This window comes from Trachurus trachurus (genome assembly GCF_905171665.1).
Source record: "Trachurus trachurus genome assembly, chromosome: 3".
In the NCBI taxonomy this organism is placed as follows: Eukaryota; Metazoa; Chordata; class Actinopteri; order Carangiformes; family Carangidae; genus Trachurus; species Trachurus trachurus.
The window spans coordinates 26701299-26720390 of NC_139893.1; the positions used below are offsets into that span (position 1 = coordinate 26701299).

Consider the following 19092-nt stretch of genomic DNA (forward strand, 5'->3'; position numbering starts at 1 on the left):
TCATCATCATCACCACTAATATCACCATCATCATCATCATCATCATCATCATCACCATCATCATCATCATCATCATCATCATCATCATCATCATCATCACCATCATCATCATCATCACCATCATCATCATCATCATCATCATCATCATCATCATCACCATCATCATCATCATCACCACTAATATCACCATCATCATCATCACCATCATCATCATCATCACCACTAATATCACCATCATCATCATCATCATCATCATCACCATCATCATCATCATCATCATCATCATCACCATCATCATCATCATCACCACTAATATCACCATCATCATCATCATCATCATCATCATCATCATCATCATCATCACCATCATCATCATCATCACCACTAATATCACCATCATCATCATTATCATTATCATCATCACCATCATCATCATCATCACCACTAATATCACCATCATCATCATCATCATCATCATCATCATCATCATCATCATCATCACCATCATCATCATCATCACCACTAATATCACCATCATCATCATTATCATTATCATCATCACCATCATCATCATCATCACCACTAATATCACCATCATCATCATCATCATCACCATCATCATCATCATCATCATCATCATCATCATCATCATCACCATCATCATCATCATCACCACTAATATCACCATCATCATCATTATCATTATCATCATCACCATCATCATCATCATCATCATCATCATCATCATCATCATCATCATCATCATCATCACCATCATCATCATCATCACCACTAATATCACCATCATCATCATTATCATTATCATCATCACCATCATCATCATCATCACCACTAATATCACCATCATCATCATCATCATCATCATCATCACCATCATCATCATCATCACCACTAATATCACCATCATCATCATTATCATTATCATCATCACCATCATCATCATCATCACCACTAATATCACCATCATCATCATTATCATTATCATCATCACCATCACCATCATCACCATTATTATCATAACCATCGTCAACATCATCATCATTATCATCATCATCATCATCATTAGGCTATCATCATCATCACCACCACCACCGTCACTAATGGTGTGTGTTCCAGGCAACCCGTAACTCGTGTTTTTCCTACCTGTTCCTATGGTTACCCGTTGGAACGTAGCCATACAGTCAAACTCGTAACTTCCCACCTGTGAACTCGTACTAGATCGATCTACTCCCAGTTGTAACTCGTAACTTGCCTGGAACGCTACAAACTCGTAACTGGTGACTTGAAGTCGTGACTTACGGGTTCAAAAGCCTGCCTGGAACGCACCATTATATCACCATCATCATCGTCATCATCATCGTCATCATCATCATCATCATCATCATCATCATCACCATCATCACCGTCCTTCCTGCAGAATCTGCTGGGTTCTGCTTGATCCAGGTCTGGAGACTGTTTGGTGGTGGAAAGTGGTGAAGTGAAGTAGGAAGGTGATGATAGTGAAGCCTTCACCGTTGTCATGGTAACAGCCCAACAGAGGAACATCAAGGTCAGGTTGAGACAGGACGTGTGTGAGATGTTTGTTGTTGTTCTGACAAACAAATTCATCAGAGGGATTTCCAGCTGATTGGCTATAATCAATAGAGTGCAGAGGTGATGTCATAATTCAGAGAATCACAGACATGTTTGTGGAGAGAGGATGAGGATGACGAGGTAGGTCTCTAACCATCCAGAGCGAGGAACATTAGTGAGACGAGCTCCAACCAACACAGGGTTAATGACTGAGGACGTTCTGTCCAACAGAGAGGAAGGAAGTCAGCTGAGGGACAGAGAGAAGATTAATGAACACGAGTGAGAACATGAATCACTGACAGAGTCCATGCTGACCTGACCACAGGTAAAACTCACAAGTCCTCCTGCGAAGTATCTTCTTGTATGGGATTTTATTCCAGTTTAGGCTGAAGAACTCTCACAAATTAGGCCATGTGGACTGGTACGCCAATGAAGATCAGTGGTATTCAGAGACACTTATCTAGTTTGCAGCTCTTCAGAGACTTTGTTGTCAATATATATGAACTATCTATGAACAGTACGACACTAGACTCCTCAGTCAATCGGTCCTCATGTTATTGTAGAGCCACCTCGACAGTCTGGATAGAACAGGTGTCAAATAGATATAATGAAGGGAAAACCACCAATAAATGAAAGTTAAAGACAGGAATAATATTTAAACTCCATACATCTATCTGGATTATATACATTCAGGTGGTACTATCATTTCAGTGTATCTTGTCCTATTGAACATCCTCACAAGCACATTTTGGGAAATTTGCATAATTTAATGACAGACCTTTCAGCTGTGACACTGACCTCTGACCTTTGGATAAACGACACGTTACAAACTTTCTGATGTTTCTCTACAAGGTCAAAGAGTGTAGATGAATGACGCAGGGGATGACAGGAGCTTTAAAGACCCCAGAGAGGAGGGTGGCCATGCCCTGCACCACCCCCACCCCCACCCCTGCTGGTCATGTGACCTCCTTCCTCTCCGGGGTCTTTAAAGCTCCTGTCATCCCCTCAGAGAGAAAGAGAGAGAAACAGTGCCAGCAAGCAACAGGTAAGTCCCTTCTACACCCCCCCTCTCTCTTTCTCTCGCTCTCTTTCTCTCTCTGATGCAGATTCTTCTGTTACTGTAATTTGATATGTTTACAGCGTGCAGCAGCTTTAAACGGCAGGCTGTGTGAAAGCGATGTTTGCATGTTGTGATGAATGACTGATCTCCAGAAGTTCAGGAGGAAACAGATCAGGTCCAGGTCGAGAGTCTCCAGTTCTCAATCTGGTCTAACTCGGACAAACTGTGGAACTGGTTAAACATCAACGACCGGGATCTGACTGTTGAACGTCGCCTGAACATGGGCTGTATCTGTTTGTATGATGTGTGTATATGTTGTGCTGTGTGTGTATACTGTCCTATATGATGTCTGTCATGTGTATTTTGTGTGTATATTGTGTACATTGTGTATATGATGTGTGTATTTTTTTGTGTGAAGATTAATGTCTGGATAACTCAGGCAGCTGATGAACAGCTGATTGCTCACCTTTGTGTGTTTGTCCCTGTTAACAGCTGTTTGTGGAGAAGCAGAGGATTGTGGGAGTTGTGGTGCAGGTTCTTCTTCTTCTTCTTCCTCCTCCTCATCTGTGACGGTGATAGGATGTTGGGCTCGGTGCTGCTCTGCTGCTGCTCCATCAGTCTGCTGCATCTCTCCTCTGCTCTGGTCCACGGAAACCTCCAGTTAGATGATGGTCGCCACCCTGACCCTGCCTACCTGTCCGACCTGGGTCAGTACACCTGTCTAATCACAGTGAAGGTTTATACACAGAGAACCGTTCACACACAGAGTCTTTCTTGTGTCACATCCCTGTCACATGACCAGCTCTGTTCTCCTGTTGTCTTGTGTCCTGCAGAGAGAGCCCACGCCCCTGACCCTATGCGTGACCCCACCCTTCTATCTGTCGACTCAGTGGAGGATCACTTCCTGATTGACACAGGGTCCTATGATGAGGTGGGTGTGGCTGATTTAACGAGACACAGTGGAGGTAACAGAGCTAAAGACGAGTGGTTGACCTGTTGTACACCTGTTGTGTTTCCAGGACTCGTCAGCCTCCGTGCAGGTGCAGGGACGGGCTATGCGTTCACCGCGGCGCTGCATTCCTCACCAGCAGTCTTGCCTGGGTTACCCGCTGCCCTGCTGCGACCCCTGCGACACTTGCTACTGCCGTTTCTACAATGCATTCTGCTACTGTCGCCGGGTCGGCCACGCCTGCCCACCCCGACGCACCTGAACATGCCAGACAATGTCCTGCTGTCAGGATGTCACGCTGAGAGAAATGTGCTGTTATGTGTTATTTAAATGTTGGTTGTGAAATAAATAACAAGTTGAGAAAAATCATGAAGAGTCATGAGTCACTATAGCTCTGTCACCAAATTAAACTCATCTCACTTTATCCAGCTCAAAATACTGTCAACAGTTTGGTTGCACAGGGGAGGAGCCTCATAGTTGAAGGCTCCACCTCCCATTCAACTCTCAGAGACTCCAGTACCACAATAGACCTTCAGATCGAGAGTGCTTTGAGATACGATTGTGCCTGACCATTAATGTTTCTATAGAGGAAGAGGAGGAGCCACTGATGAAAACACAGATGTTGAGAGAGATGCGATCCTCTCCTCCTACTTCCTGTCAGTACTTTTAGAACCATCTCAAGGTTTTTTTTACTGAGTTATTGGCACAACCTGATAATGAAGGATCACAGCCGTCCAGTCCAGAGAAACAAATGCATGAAAAGGAACTGTGACTGCAGTTTGGCCTCGTTTGGATTGCAGTCCATATCAGATTTTTTTGCTGATCAGAATCCGATCTCACTGACTGACAGTACATATTGCAAGTGATCCGATCTGATCTGTGTGTGTCCAGATTGCGTGTATCTTATCCACATTTATTCTTCTATGTTAACAGGCTACGCCCCAACAAACAAACAAAAGAGGCAGTGAGCTGTGCTTGTTTCTGTCCCAAACCATTATGTGGAGCCGTGGCATAAATGTCTGCTAATTGCAAGGAAGCAGCCTTTGCCATGGTGCAATCGCATGTTGCATTTCATGATGCGAGAGCAGACATTCTGCATTTGTGACCAGTGTCGGTCATGTAACGCATCATGAATTAACCTCTGTCTCTCTGGCACTACGTCTTTGCTTTGTTTTTGTTTTTTTTGTTCATGTCACACTGCGAATTACACAAAAGACACTTGAAATCCTATTTGAGTAACCAAGAGTAACCACACACTTCCATGTGTGGTTTGAATCAGATTTTTTTTTTTTTTAATTGGTTCTTCTCATGTAGGTTTTGGCTGTTCAAACTGTCAAAAAAGAAAAAATGATACAATAGATACAATCTGCATAATGCTAAAAATGTGATTTTGAGTGACAGTGAGAACAAGGCTTTAGAGTCAGTCCATCATTAGATAATGTGTTTCTGAGGCATTTAGGGCTGCGTATGATCAGTTTTGTTTGAGATTAAAAGTAAAAAGTTTCTGCTAAATAAAGTTGCGTCCCTCCAATTGTCTTGAGATCTGCTCTAGTATTGTAGCATAGTAGTATAGTAGCACCATTGAGATATATCAACCACCGTCTTTCATATTTCTGGCTTGTGAAGACATCATGTATATTTGGTCTTGTCTTCACTGGAAACTAATTTCAGATTAAATAGTGAAAAGTGGAAAAGTGAATGCTGAAGTTTTTCAAAGGCAGAATGTAAGCAACATTTATTATTGTTTTGTCATTTGCACTGATTTATGTTGACTAGGAGTAATACTTTTGAACGTGATTTGAGTTTTGAGCCGTCTGTGTTGATGTTTGGGCTTGTGCGGCTTCTGTAGCTAGAGCAGGAAGTCAAGCGCTGTTGTAAAAGAATGTAAAGAAAAGTGTTGAATAAATGAGTCATGGCGGAGCAACACAGTCGTTTTACCGCGAGGTATGCAACTTCTGCATTGTCTGCAGCTCGACGAGTATAAACGGTCACCTGTCATCTCTCATGAGTGGTTAATAGAACAAGAAATGAAGAACAAAGAAGAGAACGTAAGATAGCCACTACACAGAATGTGCAGAGAACTGTACAAGAATGGTGTCACAGTTTGTGCCAGTGGATGTGATACTATGAATAGTGAACAGACACCTCTGGTTTTAAACCAACAGAACCAACTTTGTTAATGGTCGAGTCACACAGTGCTGCATGTGCAGGAACCACTTCCGGGGACAGGCTATGCTAAACTGAGCTAATACAACAGAGGACATCAGGCAGGTTCAGAGTTACTGTTTAATGATTTATTGATGATCAAGTTGAAACAGGAAGCTTTCTGTTCACATGCTCTTAGTTGGAAGCCATGGTCTGGTCCATCCAGGAACGCAGCTCGGTGACGCGAGCGTACACACCGGGCATGGAGGGGGTGCAGGTTCCGCTGCCCCAGGACACGATACCGACCAGGGTCCAGGCTCCGGCCTTCTGACAGACCAGAGGACCGCCAGAGTCGCCCTGAATGCACCACACACACAGACACAAATGAATAAACAATAACAAACACAAGGTAATCAACCTGAGTGCCGCCACTGGCAGCACTGCACCCACCATGCAAGAGGAGGCTCCAGAGGCACCGGCGCAGATCATCAGGTTGGAGATCTTGTTGCCCCAGAAACGACGGCACTGATCGTTGGTCAGCAGAGGGAGGGCAGCCTGCTGCAGCAGGGCGGGGGTGTCAGGAGCTGCAACACACACACAAACACACATATAAGTTGAATGTCAAGATGTTGTTCTGTCAGAGTGAACTACTGATGGTCACAGAGCAGTGTTGACCATCGTGCGTTGCACTCATCATGTCACACATTCTGAGTGAGGTTTCTGATTGGTTGGCTGTGCTGCAGGTGACCTCACCGTTGTGGCGGGTCAGGCCCCAGCCGCTGGTCACACACTTCATGCCTCCGGCGAAGTTGTCTCCGGTCTCAGCGACGCACACGGGGGAAACACGCATGTTCATCGTGGCAGGGCTAGCCAGCTTGATCAGCAGGATGTCGTTGTTGATGGTGTAGCCGTTGTAACGAGGATGCTTGAAGACCTGACAGGAGTTGACATTGTTACGAACAACAGACACTCATAAGGACACCAAGCTGTGTGTGTGAGGGGAGCTGGGGTGTCACCCACCTTGCCGACCCTCATGACCTGGATGTCCTCAGCATTGGATGAGCGGTCATGCTCTCCAAGGATCACACGGTGGGAAGTCCTGCATGGGAGAGAGAGCGTGTGAAAGACTAATAACAGCAAAACTAATGATGATGATAATGAGGATGGTGATGATGAAGGAGTTTACCTGACGTTGCAGTGAGCAGCGGTCACAACCCAGTTCTCGTTGACCAGAGAGCCACCGCAGAAGTGGAAGCCGGTGTAATCCTGAAACAACAGCACAGGTAAACGCACTTGCCTGTGTGTGTGTGTGTGTGTGTGTGTGTGTGTGTGTGTGTGTGTGTGTGTGTGTGTGTGTGTGTGTGTGTGTGTGTGTGTGTGTGTGTGTGAGAGTTATTACCTGAAGGGACACCTGCCAGGGCCAGGAGTGGGGCACTGCCTCCTCACCATTGACAATACGGGAGTAACCAGTGATGACAGGGGGGATGGCAGGATTGCCGCAACCTGGTAACATCAACATGACATCATCAGCAAAGAAAAACAACACCAACAGCAGAAGGTTAAATGTGAATATTGATGATTTGATGTCAGTGGGCAAACAGCATTGTGTCGTTCTCAAGGGAGCTAAAACATAAAAAAAATAAAAAATAAAAAATAAATAAAAAATAAAAAAATTGAGCTGCCACGGCGCCTCCTGCCGGCAGGAAGAGAAACCTTCTCTTCTCCGAGGAGCATGCTGGGTAACAGTAGCCTCTGTCCCAGCAGGCCTTCCTCTTAAGTTACAGTAAAGTCTCACCGTAGGCTGCGCCGACGAAGGCAAGGCAGGAGAGGATCCACAGGAAGGCCATGGTGATCATGGTGAGAGTGTGGAAGCAGGGAGCATTTATACAGCTACAGAGCAACGTGATTGGTCGAGACAGGAAAGGAGGGGACGTCTTATCAGAGCACGGTGGGAGAGTGGACAGGTGCAGCTGACGCAGAGTTTGCACCTGCAGAGGTTTTAAAGGGATAGTTCACCCAAAATTCAAATTGCACTCATTATCTACTCACCCTCATGTCGACTAAGGGCTGGGAGAAGTTTCAGAGTCCTCCGTGCCTTCACTGAGTTACAGGGGGGCCCAATTCCAATTCTATTTTTCATCCCTACCCCTACCCCTAGCCTTTAACCCTTGCCCTTGAAACGGAGTTACAAGGAGTAGGGTTGAAAGTCAACCCCTACGAATTGGGACACCACTTCAACAATCACATACGTCATCAGTCATCTCTGCTGGCTTTCACATAAGCAGACGTGACAAGCTTTTGCCACAAATCCTCTATTCAAAACCACGTTAACTTAATAAAATAAAATAAAATTTAATGAAGACAGATCGGTTCATTGTAAAACATTTATTTATTGATGTAAATGTGGTGATTTCTGTATAGGCTACAGATCCCCCAGGCAGCTCTCCTGTGTCCAAAACACATGAAGCTTCACTTTTAATTCAAACAAATGAATGCGACTGCCACAATTGTTACATTTCATCAATGAGACCAGCATTTATCTCCTAAAAAGAATGTAACTACGCAGCGGTAAACCTTTAAAAACCTGCGGGTAAGTTAATTAGCGGTCGTCTTTTCTACCGGGACGAGGTCGGGAGGTTGGCCGGCTGACAAGCTCTCCGGACGGGGTGGTGTCTCCGTGACGAGCCGTTGATCTGCTCCACAGGTGGAGGCTCCAACGTGGAGCTTCACTTCTCCGAAAAACATCGGAGCAAACGTCTAAACAGCCTCATGTGGATAAACCGACCGCACATTGGGGATCTAAACAGCTACTTTCTCGCATGAAAAAATATTAAAACTTAACAAAATGACGTAATAACAGCGCTACAGTGAGAAATAAAACAGCTGAGCTGCCGGTTGCCGCAAGATGCATTCTGGAAACTTGCCATAGCCCTCGGTCCGTAGTGTGCCCCTGAAAAATCTCAGTTTCAAGGGCGCGATAGCCCTACCACTTCCCCCTAACCCTCGTCTGAACCAGAATTGGGACACCCCTTCCACTTCACGTGAACACGCAAAATGAAGGGTTAGGGTCAAGGGCTAGGGCTAAGGGGAGAATTGGAATTCACCCGGGGTCTTGGCGTAGCAGTGCATGTCCATATAACGGTTGCAAATGGATACCAACTGTCTTCGTAACAAAAAGACACACCAAAAAACATCCAAATACCTTCATGCTGCTTGTATGTAATGTCCGTCTTGTATTGAAGCCCCGAAATGCGAAATTGTCCCAAAAAAAATTAAATACGTCTATATTTCAAGCTTGTTTGTAGCAGAAGCTCCTCTTCCTGGTTCGTCCAATTTGGTCCAGGGACCAGGGAGAGGACGGACCCTGGTCCGTCCAAATTTGCTTCAATACAAGACGGACATTACATACATGCAGCATGGAGGTATTTGGATGTTTTTTGGTGTGTCTTTTTGTTACGAAGATAAGTGGTAGGCTATGCAACCATTATATGGACATGCACTGCTACGCCGAGACCCGCTGTAACTCAGAGAAGCCACGGAGGACTCTGAAACTTCTCCCAGCCCTTAGTCGACATGAGGGTGAGTAGATAATGAGTGCAATTTGAATTTTGAGTGAACTATCCCTTTAAAATAATGTAAAACAGCATCAGAGTGAGTTTCTCTCTCAGGTCATTAAAGTGTCTTGAACACCATGAATACATAATCAATCATAAAATAATTTTTCTAATTTTTCTAACCCTAATGTCAGCCTCTAGTGAGCAGCTCAGTGGCTGATGCCTCAAAATACAATCTGTCAACAGTCTGAGGCCGTACAGGAGCTGGCTGCACAGGGGAGGAGCCTCATAGTTCAGGGCTCCACCTCCCATTCAACTCTCAGAGACTCCAGTACCACAAGTAGACCTTCAGATCAAGAGTGCTTTGAGATACGATTGTGCCTGACCATTAATGTTTCTATAGAGGAGGAGGAGGAGGAGCCACTGATGAAAACACAGATGTTGAGAGAGATGCGATCCTCTCCTCCTACTTCCTGTCAGTACTTTTAGAACCATCTCAAGGTTTTTTACTGAGTTATTGGCACAACCTGATAATGAAGGATCACAGCCGTCCAGTCCAGAGAAACAAATGCATGAAAAGGAACTGTGACTGCAGTTTGGCCTTGTTCGGATTGCAGTCCAAATTAGATTTTTTTGCTGATCAGAATCCAATTTTACTGACTGACAGTACATATTGCACGTGATCCGATCCGATCTGTGTGTGTCCAGATTGCGTGTATCTTATCCACATTTATTCTTCTATGTTAACAGGCTACGCCTCAACAAACAAACAAAAGAGGCAGTGAGCTGTGCTTGTTTCTGTCCCAAATCATTATGTGGAGCCGAGCCGTGGCATAAATGTCTGCTAATTGCAAGGAAGTAACAGAAACCAAGGGGGGAGTTGTGGGTTCTACAAGTGAAGACCACTTCTGCGTTCAAAAAGCTGCACCAATCTGGTGATACACAGGTGGTCAGTAATTACCGACCTATCAGCATACTCTCAGCCATCTCAAAGGTCATTGAAAAGGTCGTAGCAAAGCAACTAGCTGCACATTTGGATTCTAAGTCCCTTTTACATCCAATGCAGTTTGGTTTCAGAAAGAAACATTCTACTGAAACTGCTTGCTGCTACTTCCTTGAGGAAATTAAAACCAGCCTAGATCAGGGAGGAGTGGTGGGAGCAGTCTTCCTTGATCTACGCAAGGCCTTTGATACAGTAAATCACGAGGTGCTGTTACATAAATTTAAAAATGATGAACTCTCTATCAATGTACATAACTGGGTGAAATCTTACCTAAGCGGTCAACACCAGTGTGTACGAGTGAATGGTACACTATCTCCATTTCTAGCATCCACACTGGGAGTCCCACAAGTGCCAATTTTAGGGCCGCCGCTGTTTTGTTTATACATTAATGACTTGCCCTCTGTTTGTCAGGATGTTAACACTATAATGTATGCCGATGACACTGTATTGTATACTCATGGGAAAAATGTAACAGAGGTGGCTGTGAAATTAACAAAGGCAATGAACACGGTAGTGACTGGTTATACAATTCATGCCTCACATTAAATGTGGAAAAAACTGTGACCATGTTCTTTACAAATAGGTGTAAACTTAAAAGTTACCCTGATATTGTAGTAAATGGGCAAAAAATAAAACACGTAGAACAATTTAAATACCTGGGGGTAACGTTAGATCCAACACTTAGTTTTAAAGGGCATGTCAAAAAGCTGAGTAACACGTTGAAATATAATTTAGCTAATTTCAGATACATAAGAAATTCTCTCACCCTTGAGGCATCAAGTACATATTTAAATGCAATGATTAAGCCCCATTTTTGTACTGTATTACATCCTGGTCTCAGGCATGTAAAACAGTTACAAAACCACTAGAGTTATTGTACAAAAGCAGTCTTAAGATCCATGCCAAAAAACCACGGCATTACCATCATTGCCATGTACTTGCCAAATATGATATTTTGAGCTTTGAAAACTTGATTATACACTCAAATGTTTGTCTACTTCACAAAATTATTCATAATGCTTATGCCCCCTGAGTGACACTCTGCTCTGAAAACACAGTACGTCTAACTAGATCAGTTACGAGGGGTGTATTCCTCAACGTAGAACTCAGTTTGGTAGCTCTTCTTTTTCATGTGTGGCCATGAGTCAGTGGAATGTCCTTCCCACAGAACTTATTCTATGTGCAAAAAAAAAGTTTGTGCCAGTGGATGTGATACTTATGAATAGTGAACAGACACCTCTGGTTTTAAACCAACAGAACCAACTTTGTTAATGGTCGAGTCACACAGTGCTGCGTGTGAGTTTGTGCAGGAACCACTTCCGGGGACAGGCTATGCTAAACTGAGCTAATACAACAGAGGACATCAGGCAGGTTCAGAGTTACTGTTTAATGATTTATTGATGATCAAGTTGAAACAGGAAGCTTTCTGTTCACATGCTCTTAGTTGGAAGCCATGGTCTGGTCCATCCAGGAACGCAGCTCGGTGACGCGAGCGTACACACCGGGCATGGAGGGGGTGCAGGTTCCGCTGCCCCAGGACACGATACCGACCAGGGTCCAGGCTCCGGCCTTCTGACAGACCAGAGGACCGCCAGAGTCGCCCTGAATGCACCACACACACAGACACAAATGAATAAACAATAACAAACACAAGGTAATCAACCTGAGTGCCGCCACTGGCAGCACTGTCACCCACCATGCAAGAGGAGGCTCCAGAGGCACCGGCGCAGATCATCAGGTTGGAGATCTTGTTGCCCCAGAAACGACGGCACTGATCGTTGGTCAGCAGAGGGAGGGCAGCCTGCTGCAGCAGGGCGGGGGTGTCAGGAGCTGCAACACACACACAAACACATATAAGTTGAATGTCAAGATGTTGTTCTGTCAGAGTGAACTACTGATGGTCACAGAGCAGTGTTGACCATCATGCGTTGCACTCATCATGTCATTTCTGATGTCAGGTGTGAGGTTTCTGATTGGTTGGCTGTGCTGCAGGTGACCTCACCGTTGTGGCGGGTCAGGCCCCAGCCGCTGGTCACACACTTCATGCCTCCGGCGAAGTTGTCTCCGGTCTCAGCGACGCACACGGGGGAAACACGCATGTTCATCGTAGCAGGGCTAGCCAGCTTGATCAGCAGGATGTCGTTGTTGATGGTGTAGCCGTTGTAACGAGGATGCTTGAAGACCTGACAGGAGTTGACATTGTTACGAACAACAGACACTCATAAGGACACCAAGCTGTGTGTGTGAGGGGAGCTGGGGTGTCACCCACCTTGCCGACCCTCATGACCTGGATGTCCTCAGCATTGGATGAGCGGTCATGCTCTCCAAGGATCACACGGTGGGAAGTCCTGCATGGGAGAGAGAGCGTGTGAAAGACTAATAACAGCAAAACTAATGATGATGATAAAGGAGTTTACCTGACGTTGCAGTGAGCAGCGGTCACAACCCAGTTCTCGTTGACCAGAGAGCCACCGCAGAAGTGGAAGCCGGTGTAATCCTGATACAACAGCACAGGTAAACGCACTTGCCTGTGTGTGTGTGTGTGTGTTCTTGTGCGCGTGTGTGTCTGTGAGTTATTACCTGAAGGGACACCTGCCAGGGCCAGGAGTGGGGCACTGCCTCCTCACCATTGACAATACGGGAGTAACCAGTGATGACAGGGGGGATGGCAGGATTGCCGCAACCTGGTAACACCAACATGACATCATCAGCAAAGAAAAACAACACCAACAGCCGAAGGTTAAATGTGAATATTGATGATTTAACAGCATTGTGTCGTTCTAAAGGGAGCTAAAACATAAAAAAATGTAAAAATTAAAAAATTAAAAGAATTGAGCTGCCACGGCGCCTCCTGCCGGCAGGAAGAGAAACCTTCTCTTCTCCGAGGAGCATGCTGGGTAACAGTAGCCTCTGTCCCAGCAGGCCTTCCTCTTAAGTTACAGTAAAGTCTCACCGTAGGCTGCGCCGACGAAGGCAAGGCAGGAGAGGATCCACAGGAAGGCCATGGTGATCATGGTGAGAGTGTGGAAGCAGGGAGCATTTATACAGCTACAGAGCAACGTGATTGGTCGAGACAGGAAAGGAGGGGACGTCTTATCAGAGCACGGTGGGAGAGTGGACAGATGCAGCTGACGCAGATTTTCCACCTGCAGAGGTTTTAAAGGGATAGTTCACCCAAAATTCAAATTGCACTCATTATCTACTCACCCTCATGTCGACTAAGGGCTGGGAGAAGTTTCAGAGTCCTCCGTGCCTTCACTGAGTTACAGGGGGGCCCAATTCCAATTCTATTTTTCATCCCTACCCCTACCCCTAGCCTTTAACCCTTGCCCTTGAAACGGAGCTACAAGGAGTAGGGTTGAAAGTCAACCCCTACGAATTGGGACACCACTTCAACAATCACATACGTCATCAGTAGTCTCACTTTCACATAAGCAGACGTGACAAGCTTTTGCCACAAATCCTCTATTCAAAACCACGTTAACTTAATAAAATAAAATAAAATTTAATGAAGACAGATCGGTTCATTGTAAAACATTTATTTATTGATGTAAATGTGGTGATTTCTGTATGTAGGCTACAGATCCCCCAGGCAGTGCTGCTCCTGTGTCCAAAACACATGAAGCTTCACTTTTAATTCAAACAAATTAATGCGACAATTGTTACATTTCATCAATGAGACCAGCATTTATCTCTTAAAAAGAATGTAACTACGCTGCGGTAAACCTTTAAAAACCTGCGGGTAAGTTAATTAGCGGTCGTCTTTTCTACCGGGACGAGGTCGGGAGGTTGGCCGGCTGACAAGCTCTCCGGACAGGGTGGTGTCTCCGTGACGAGCCGTTGATCTGCTCCACAGGTGGAGGCTCCAACGTGGAGCTTCACTTCTCCGAAAAACATCGGAGCAAACGTCTAAACAGCCTCATGTGGATAAACCGACCGCACATTGGGGATCTAAACAGCTACTTTCTCGCATGAAAAAATATTAAAACTTAACAAAATGATGTAATAACAGCGCTGCAGTGAGAAATAAAACAGCTGCCGGTTGCCGCAAGATGCATTCTGGGAAACTTGCCATAGCCCTCGGTCCGTAGTGTGCCCCTGAAAAATCTCCGTTTCGAGGGCGAGGTAGCCCTACCACTTCCCCCTAACCCTCGTCTGAACCAGAATTGGGACACCCCTACCACTTCACGTGAACACGCAAAATGAAGGGTTAGGGTCAAGGGCTAGGGCTAAGGGGAGAATTGGAATTCACCCGGGGTCTTGGCGTAGCAGTGCATGTCCATATAGGCTAACGGTTGCAAATGGATACCAACTGTCTTCGTAACAAAAAGACACACCAAAAAACATCCAAATACCTTCATGCTGCTCGTAATGTCTGTCTTGTATTGAAGCCCCGAAATGCGAAATTGTTCCAAAAAAAATTAAATACGTCTATATTTCAAGCTTGTTTGTAGCGGAAGCTCCTCTTCCTGGTTCGTCCAATTTGGTCGGACCAGGGTCCGTCCTCTCCCTGGTCCGTCCAAATTTGCTTCAATACAAGACGGACATTACATACATGCAGCATGGAGGTATTTGGATGTTTTTTGGTGTGTCTTTTTGTTACGAAGACAAGTGGTATGCAACCGTTATATGGACATGCACTGCTACGCCGAGACCCGCTGTAACTCAGAGAAGCCACGGATAACTCTGAAACTTCTCCCAGCCCTTAGTCGACATGAGGGTGAGTAGATAATGAGTGCAATTTGAATTTTGAGTGAACTATCCCTTTAAAATAATGTAAAACAGCATCAGAGTGAGTTTCTCTCTCAGGTCATTAAAGTGTCTTGAACACCATGAATACATAATCAATCATAAAATAAATTTTCAAATTTTTCTAACCCTAATGTCAGCCTCTAGTGAGCAGCTCAGTGGCTGATGCCTCAAAATACAATCTGTCAACAGTCTGAGGCCGTACAGGAGCTGGCTGCACAGGGGAGGAGCCTCATAGTTGAGGGCTCCACCTCCCATTCAACTCTCAGAGACTCCAGTACCACAAGTAGACCTTCAGATTGAGAGTGCTTTGAGATACGATTGTGCCTGACCATTAATGTTTCTATAGAGGAGGAGGAGGAGCCACTGATGAAAACACAGATGTTGAGAGAGATGCAATCCTCTCCTCCTACTTCCTGTCAGTACTTTTAGAACCATCTCAAGGTTTTTTACTGAGTTATTGGCACAACCTGATAATGAAGGATCACAGCCATCCAGTCCAGAGAAACAAATGCATGAAAAGGAACTGTGACTGCAGTTTGGCCTTGTTCGGATTGCAGTCCAAATTAGATTTTTTTGCTGATCAGAATCCAATTTTACTGACTGACAGTACATATTGCAAGTGATCCGATCCGATCTGTGTGTGTCCAGATTGCGTGAATCTTATCCACATTTATTCTTCTATGTTAACAGGCTACGCCTCAACAAACAAACAAAAGAGGCAGTGAGCTGTGCTTGTTTCTGTCCCAAATCATTATGTGGAGCCGTGGCATAAATTTCTGCTAATTGCAAGGAAGTAACAGAAACCAAGGGGGGAGTTGTGGGTTCTACAAGTGAAGACCACTTCTGCGTTCAAAAAGCTGCACAAATCTGGTGATACACAGGTGGTCAGTAATTACCGACCTATCAGCATACTCTCAGCCATCTCAAAGGTCATTGAAAAGGTCGTAGCAGAGCAACTAGCTGCACATTTGGATTCTAAGTCCCTTTTACATCCAATGCAGTTTGGTTTCAGAAAGAAACATTCTACTGAAACTGCTTGCTACTACACTATCTCCATTTCTAGCATCCACACTGGGAGTCCCATAAGGGTCAATTTTAGGGCCGCTGCTGTTTTGTTTATACATTAATGACTTGCCCTCTGTTTGTCAGGATGTTAACACTATAATGTATGCCGATGACACTGTATTGTATACTCATGGGAAAAATGTAACAGAGGTGGCTGTGAAATTAACAAAGGCAATGAACAAGTTTAGTGACTGGTTATACAATTCATGCCTCACGTTAAATGTGGAAAAAACTGTGACCATGTTCTTTACAAATAGGTGTAAACTTAAAAGTTACCCTGATATTGTAGTAAATGGGCAAAAAATAAAACACGTAGAACAATTTAAATACCTGGGGGTAACGTTAGATCCAACACTTAGTTTTAAAGGGCATGTCAAAAAGCTGAGTATACGTTGAAATATAATTTAGCTAATTTCAGATACATAAGAAATTCTCTCACCCTTGAGGCATCAAGTACATATTTAAATGCAATGATTAAGTCCCATTTTTTTGTACTGTATTACATCCTGGTCTCAGGCATGTAAAACAGTTACAAAACCACTAGTTATTGAGAGTTATTGTACAAAAGCAGTCTTAAGATCCATGCCAAAAAAACACGGCATTACCATCATTGCCATCATTGCCATGTACTTGCCAAATATGATATTTTGAGCTTTGAAAACTTGATTATACACTCAAATGTTTGTCTACTTCACAAAATTATTCATAATGCTTATGCCTCCCCTCTGAAAAAGTTTGTGACACTCTGCTCTGAAAACACAGTACGTCTAACTAGATCAGTTACGAGGGGTGAGTGTAGTATTCCTCAACGTAGAACTCAGTTTGGCAGCTCTTCTTTTTCATGTGTGGCCATGAGTCAGTGGAATGTCCTTCCCACAGAACTTATTCTATGTGCAAAGAATGCACAAAGTTTGTGCCAGTGGATGTGATACTATGAATAGTGAACAGACACCTCTGGTTTTAAACCAACAGAACCAACTTTGTTAATGGTCGAGTCACACAGTGCTGCGTGTGAGATTGTGCAGGAACCACTTCCGGGGACAGGCTATGCTAAACTGAGCTAATACAACAGAGGACATCAGGCAGGTTCAGAGTTACTGTTTAATGATTTATTGATGATCAAGTTGACATTCACACGTTCACAGGAAGCTTTCTGTTCACATGCTCTTAGTTGGAAGCCATGGTCTGGTCCATCCAGGAACGCAGCTCGGTGACGCGAGCGTACACACCGGGCATGGAGGGGGTGCAGGTTCCGCTGCCCCAGGACACGATACCGACCAGGGTCCAGGCTCCGGCCTTCTGACAGACCAGAGGACCGCCAGAGTCGCCCTGAATGCACCACACACACAGACACAAATGAATAAACAATAACAAACACAAGGTAATCAACCTGAGTGCCGCCACTGGCAGCACTGTCACCCACCATGCAAGAGGAGGCTCCAGAGGCACCGGCGCAGATCATCAGGTTGGAGATCTTGTTGCCCCAGAAACGACGGCACTGATCGTTGGTCAGCAGAGGGAGGGCAGCCTGCTGCAGCAGGGCGGGGGTGTCAGGAGCTGCAACACACACACAAACACACATATAAGTTGAATGTCAAGATGTTGTTCTGTCAGAGTGAACTACTGATGGTCACAGAGCAGTGTTGACCATCATGCATTGCACTCATCATGTCACACATTCTGAGTGAGGTTTCTGATTGGTTGGCTGTGCTGCAGGTGACCTCACCGTTGTGGCGGGTCAGGCCCCAGCCGCTGGTCACACACTTCATGCCTCCGGCGAAGTTGTCTCCGGTCTCAGCGACGCACACGGGGGAAACACGCATGTTCATCGTGGCAGGGCTAGCCAGCTTGATCAGCAGGATGTCGTTGTTGATGGTGTAGCCGTTGTAACGAGGATGCTTGAAGACCTGACAGGAGTTGACATTGTTACGAACAACAGACACTCATAAGGACACCAAGCTGTGTGTGTGAGGGGAGCTGGGGTGTCACCCACCTTGCCGACCCTCATGACCTGGATGTCCTCAGCATTGGATGAGCGGTCATGCTCTCCAAGGATCACACGGTGGGAAGTCCTGCATGGGAGAGAGAGCGTGTGAAAGACTAATAACAGCAAAACTAATGATGATGATAATGAGGATGGTGATGATGAAGGAGTTTACCTGACGTTGCAGTGAGCAGCGGTCACAACCCAGTTCTCGTTGACCAGAGAGCCACCGCAGAAGTGGAAGCCGGTGTAATCCTGAAACAACAGCACAGGTAAACGCACTTGCTTGTGTGTGTGTGTGTGTGTTCTTGTGCGCGTGTGTGTGTGTGAGTTATTACCTGAAGGGACACCTGCCAGGGCCAGGAGTGGGGCACTGCCTCCTCACCATTGACAATACGGGAGTAACCAGTGATGACAGGGGGGATGGCAGGATTGCCGCAACCTGGTAACATCAACATGACATCATCAGCAAAGAAAAACAACACCAACAGCCGAAGGTTAAATGTGAATATTGATGATTTGATGTCAGTGGACAAACAGCATTGTGTCGTTCTAAAGGGAGCTAAAACATAAAAAAAAAAAAAAAATTAAAAAATTAAAAGAATTGAGCTGCCACGGCGCCTCCTGCCGGCAGGAAGAGAAACCTTCTCTTCTCCGAGGAGCATGCTGGGTAACAGTAGCCTCTGTCCCAGCAGGCCTTCCTCTTAAGTTACAGTAAAGTCTCACCGTAGGCTGCGCCGACGAAGGCAAGGCAGGAGAGGATCCACAGGAAGGCCATGGTGATCATGGTGAGAGTGTGGAAGCAGGGAGCATTTATACAGCTACAGAGCAACGTGATTGGTCGAGACAGGAAAGGAGGGGACGTCTTATCAGAGCACGGTGGGAGAGTGGACAGGTGCAGCTGACGCAGAGTTTCCACCTGCAGAGGTTTTAAAATAACATGTAAAACAGCATCAGAGTGAGTTTCTCTCTCAGGTCATTAAAGTG

General features: G+C 45.3%; 4 protein-coding genes across 5 annotated transcripts; 1 reads left to right on the plus strand and 3 right to left on the minus strand.

Annotated features, from left to right (window-relative positions):
- Positions 1-1397: 1397 nt before the first annotated feature.
- Positions 1398-3864, plus strand: agrp (agouti related neuropeptide; the record flags this gene model as incomplete). Of its 2 annotated transcripts, XM_083998075.1 has the most annotated exons (4): positions 1398-1918; positions 3146-3360; positions 3487-3584; positions 3673-3864. In XM_083998075.1, exons 2-4 carry the CDS (start codon positions 3234-3236, stop codon positions 3862-3864), a joined length of 417 nt encoding a protein of 138 aa, XP_083854201.1. In that variant the 5' UTR covers positions 1398-1918; positions 3146-3233. The 2 variants fall into 2 exon arrangements, with proteins under 2 accessions (XP_083854201.1, XP_083854200.1); XM_083998074.1 differs by lacking the exon at positions 1398-1918 and having other exon boundaries at positions 2922-3360.
- Positions 3865-5887: 2023 nt separating this feature from the next.
- Positions 5888-7594, minus strand: LOC311005526 (chymotrypsin A-like; the record flags this gene model as incomplete). Its single annotated transcript, XM_083997960.1, has 7 exons — positions 5888-6104; positions 6198-6331; positions 6501-6681; positions 6768-6846; positions 6934-7013; positions 7147-7250; positions 7543-7594. 7 exons carry the CDS (start codon positions 7592-7594, stop codon positions 5943-5945), a joined length of 792 nt encoding a protein of 263 aa, XP_083854086.1. The 3' UTR covers positions 5888-5942.
- Positions 7595-11689: 4095 nt separating this feature from the next.
- Positions 11690-13309, minus strand: LOC311002853 (chymotrypsin A-like; the record flags this gene model as incomplete). The annotated part of the gene is made up of 7 exons (XM_083994408.1): positions 11690-11906; positions 12001-12134; positions 12307-12487; positions 12574-12652; positions 12722-12801; positions 12885-12988; positions 13258-13309. The coding sequence occupies 7 exons, from the start codon at positions 13307-13309 to the stop codon at positions 11745-11747; spliced, it is 792 nt and encodes a 263-aa protein (XP_083850534.1). The 3' UTR covers positions 11690-11744.
- A 3979-nt stretch (positions 13310-17288) lies between these two features.
- On the minus strand, positions 17289-18883 carry LOC311008233 (chymotrypsin A-like; the record flags this gene model as incomplete). Its single annotated transcript, XM_084001715.1, has 7 exons — positions 17289-17450; positions 17545-17678; positions 17848-18028; positions 18115-18193; positions 18281-18360; positions 18444-18547; positions 18832-18883. 7 exons carry the CDS (start codon positions 18881-18883, stop codon positions 17289-17291), a joined length of 792 nt encoding a protein of 263 aa, XP_083857841.1.
- Positions 18884-19092: the final 209 nt, after the last annotated feature.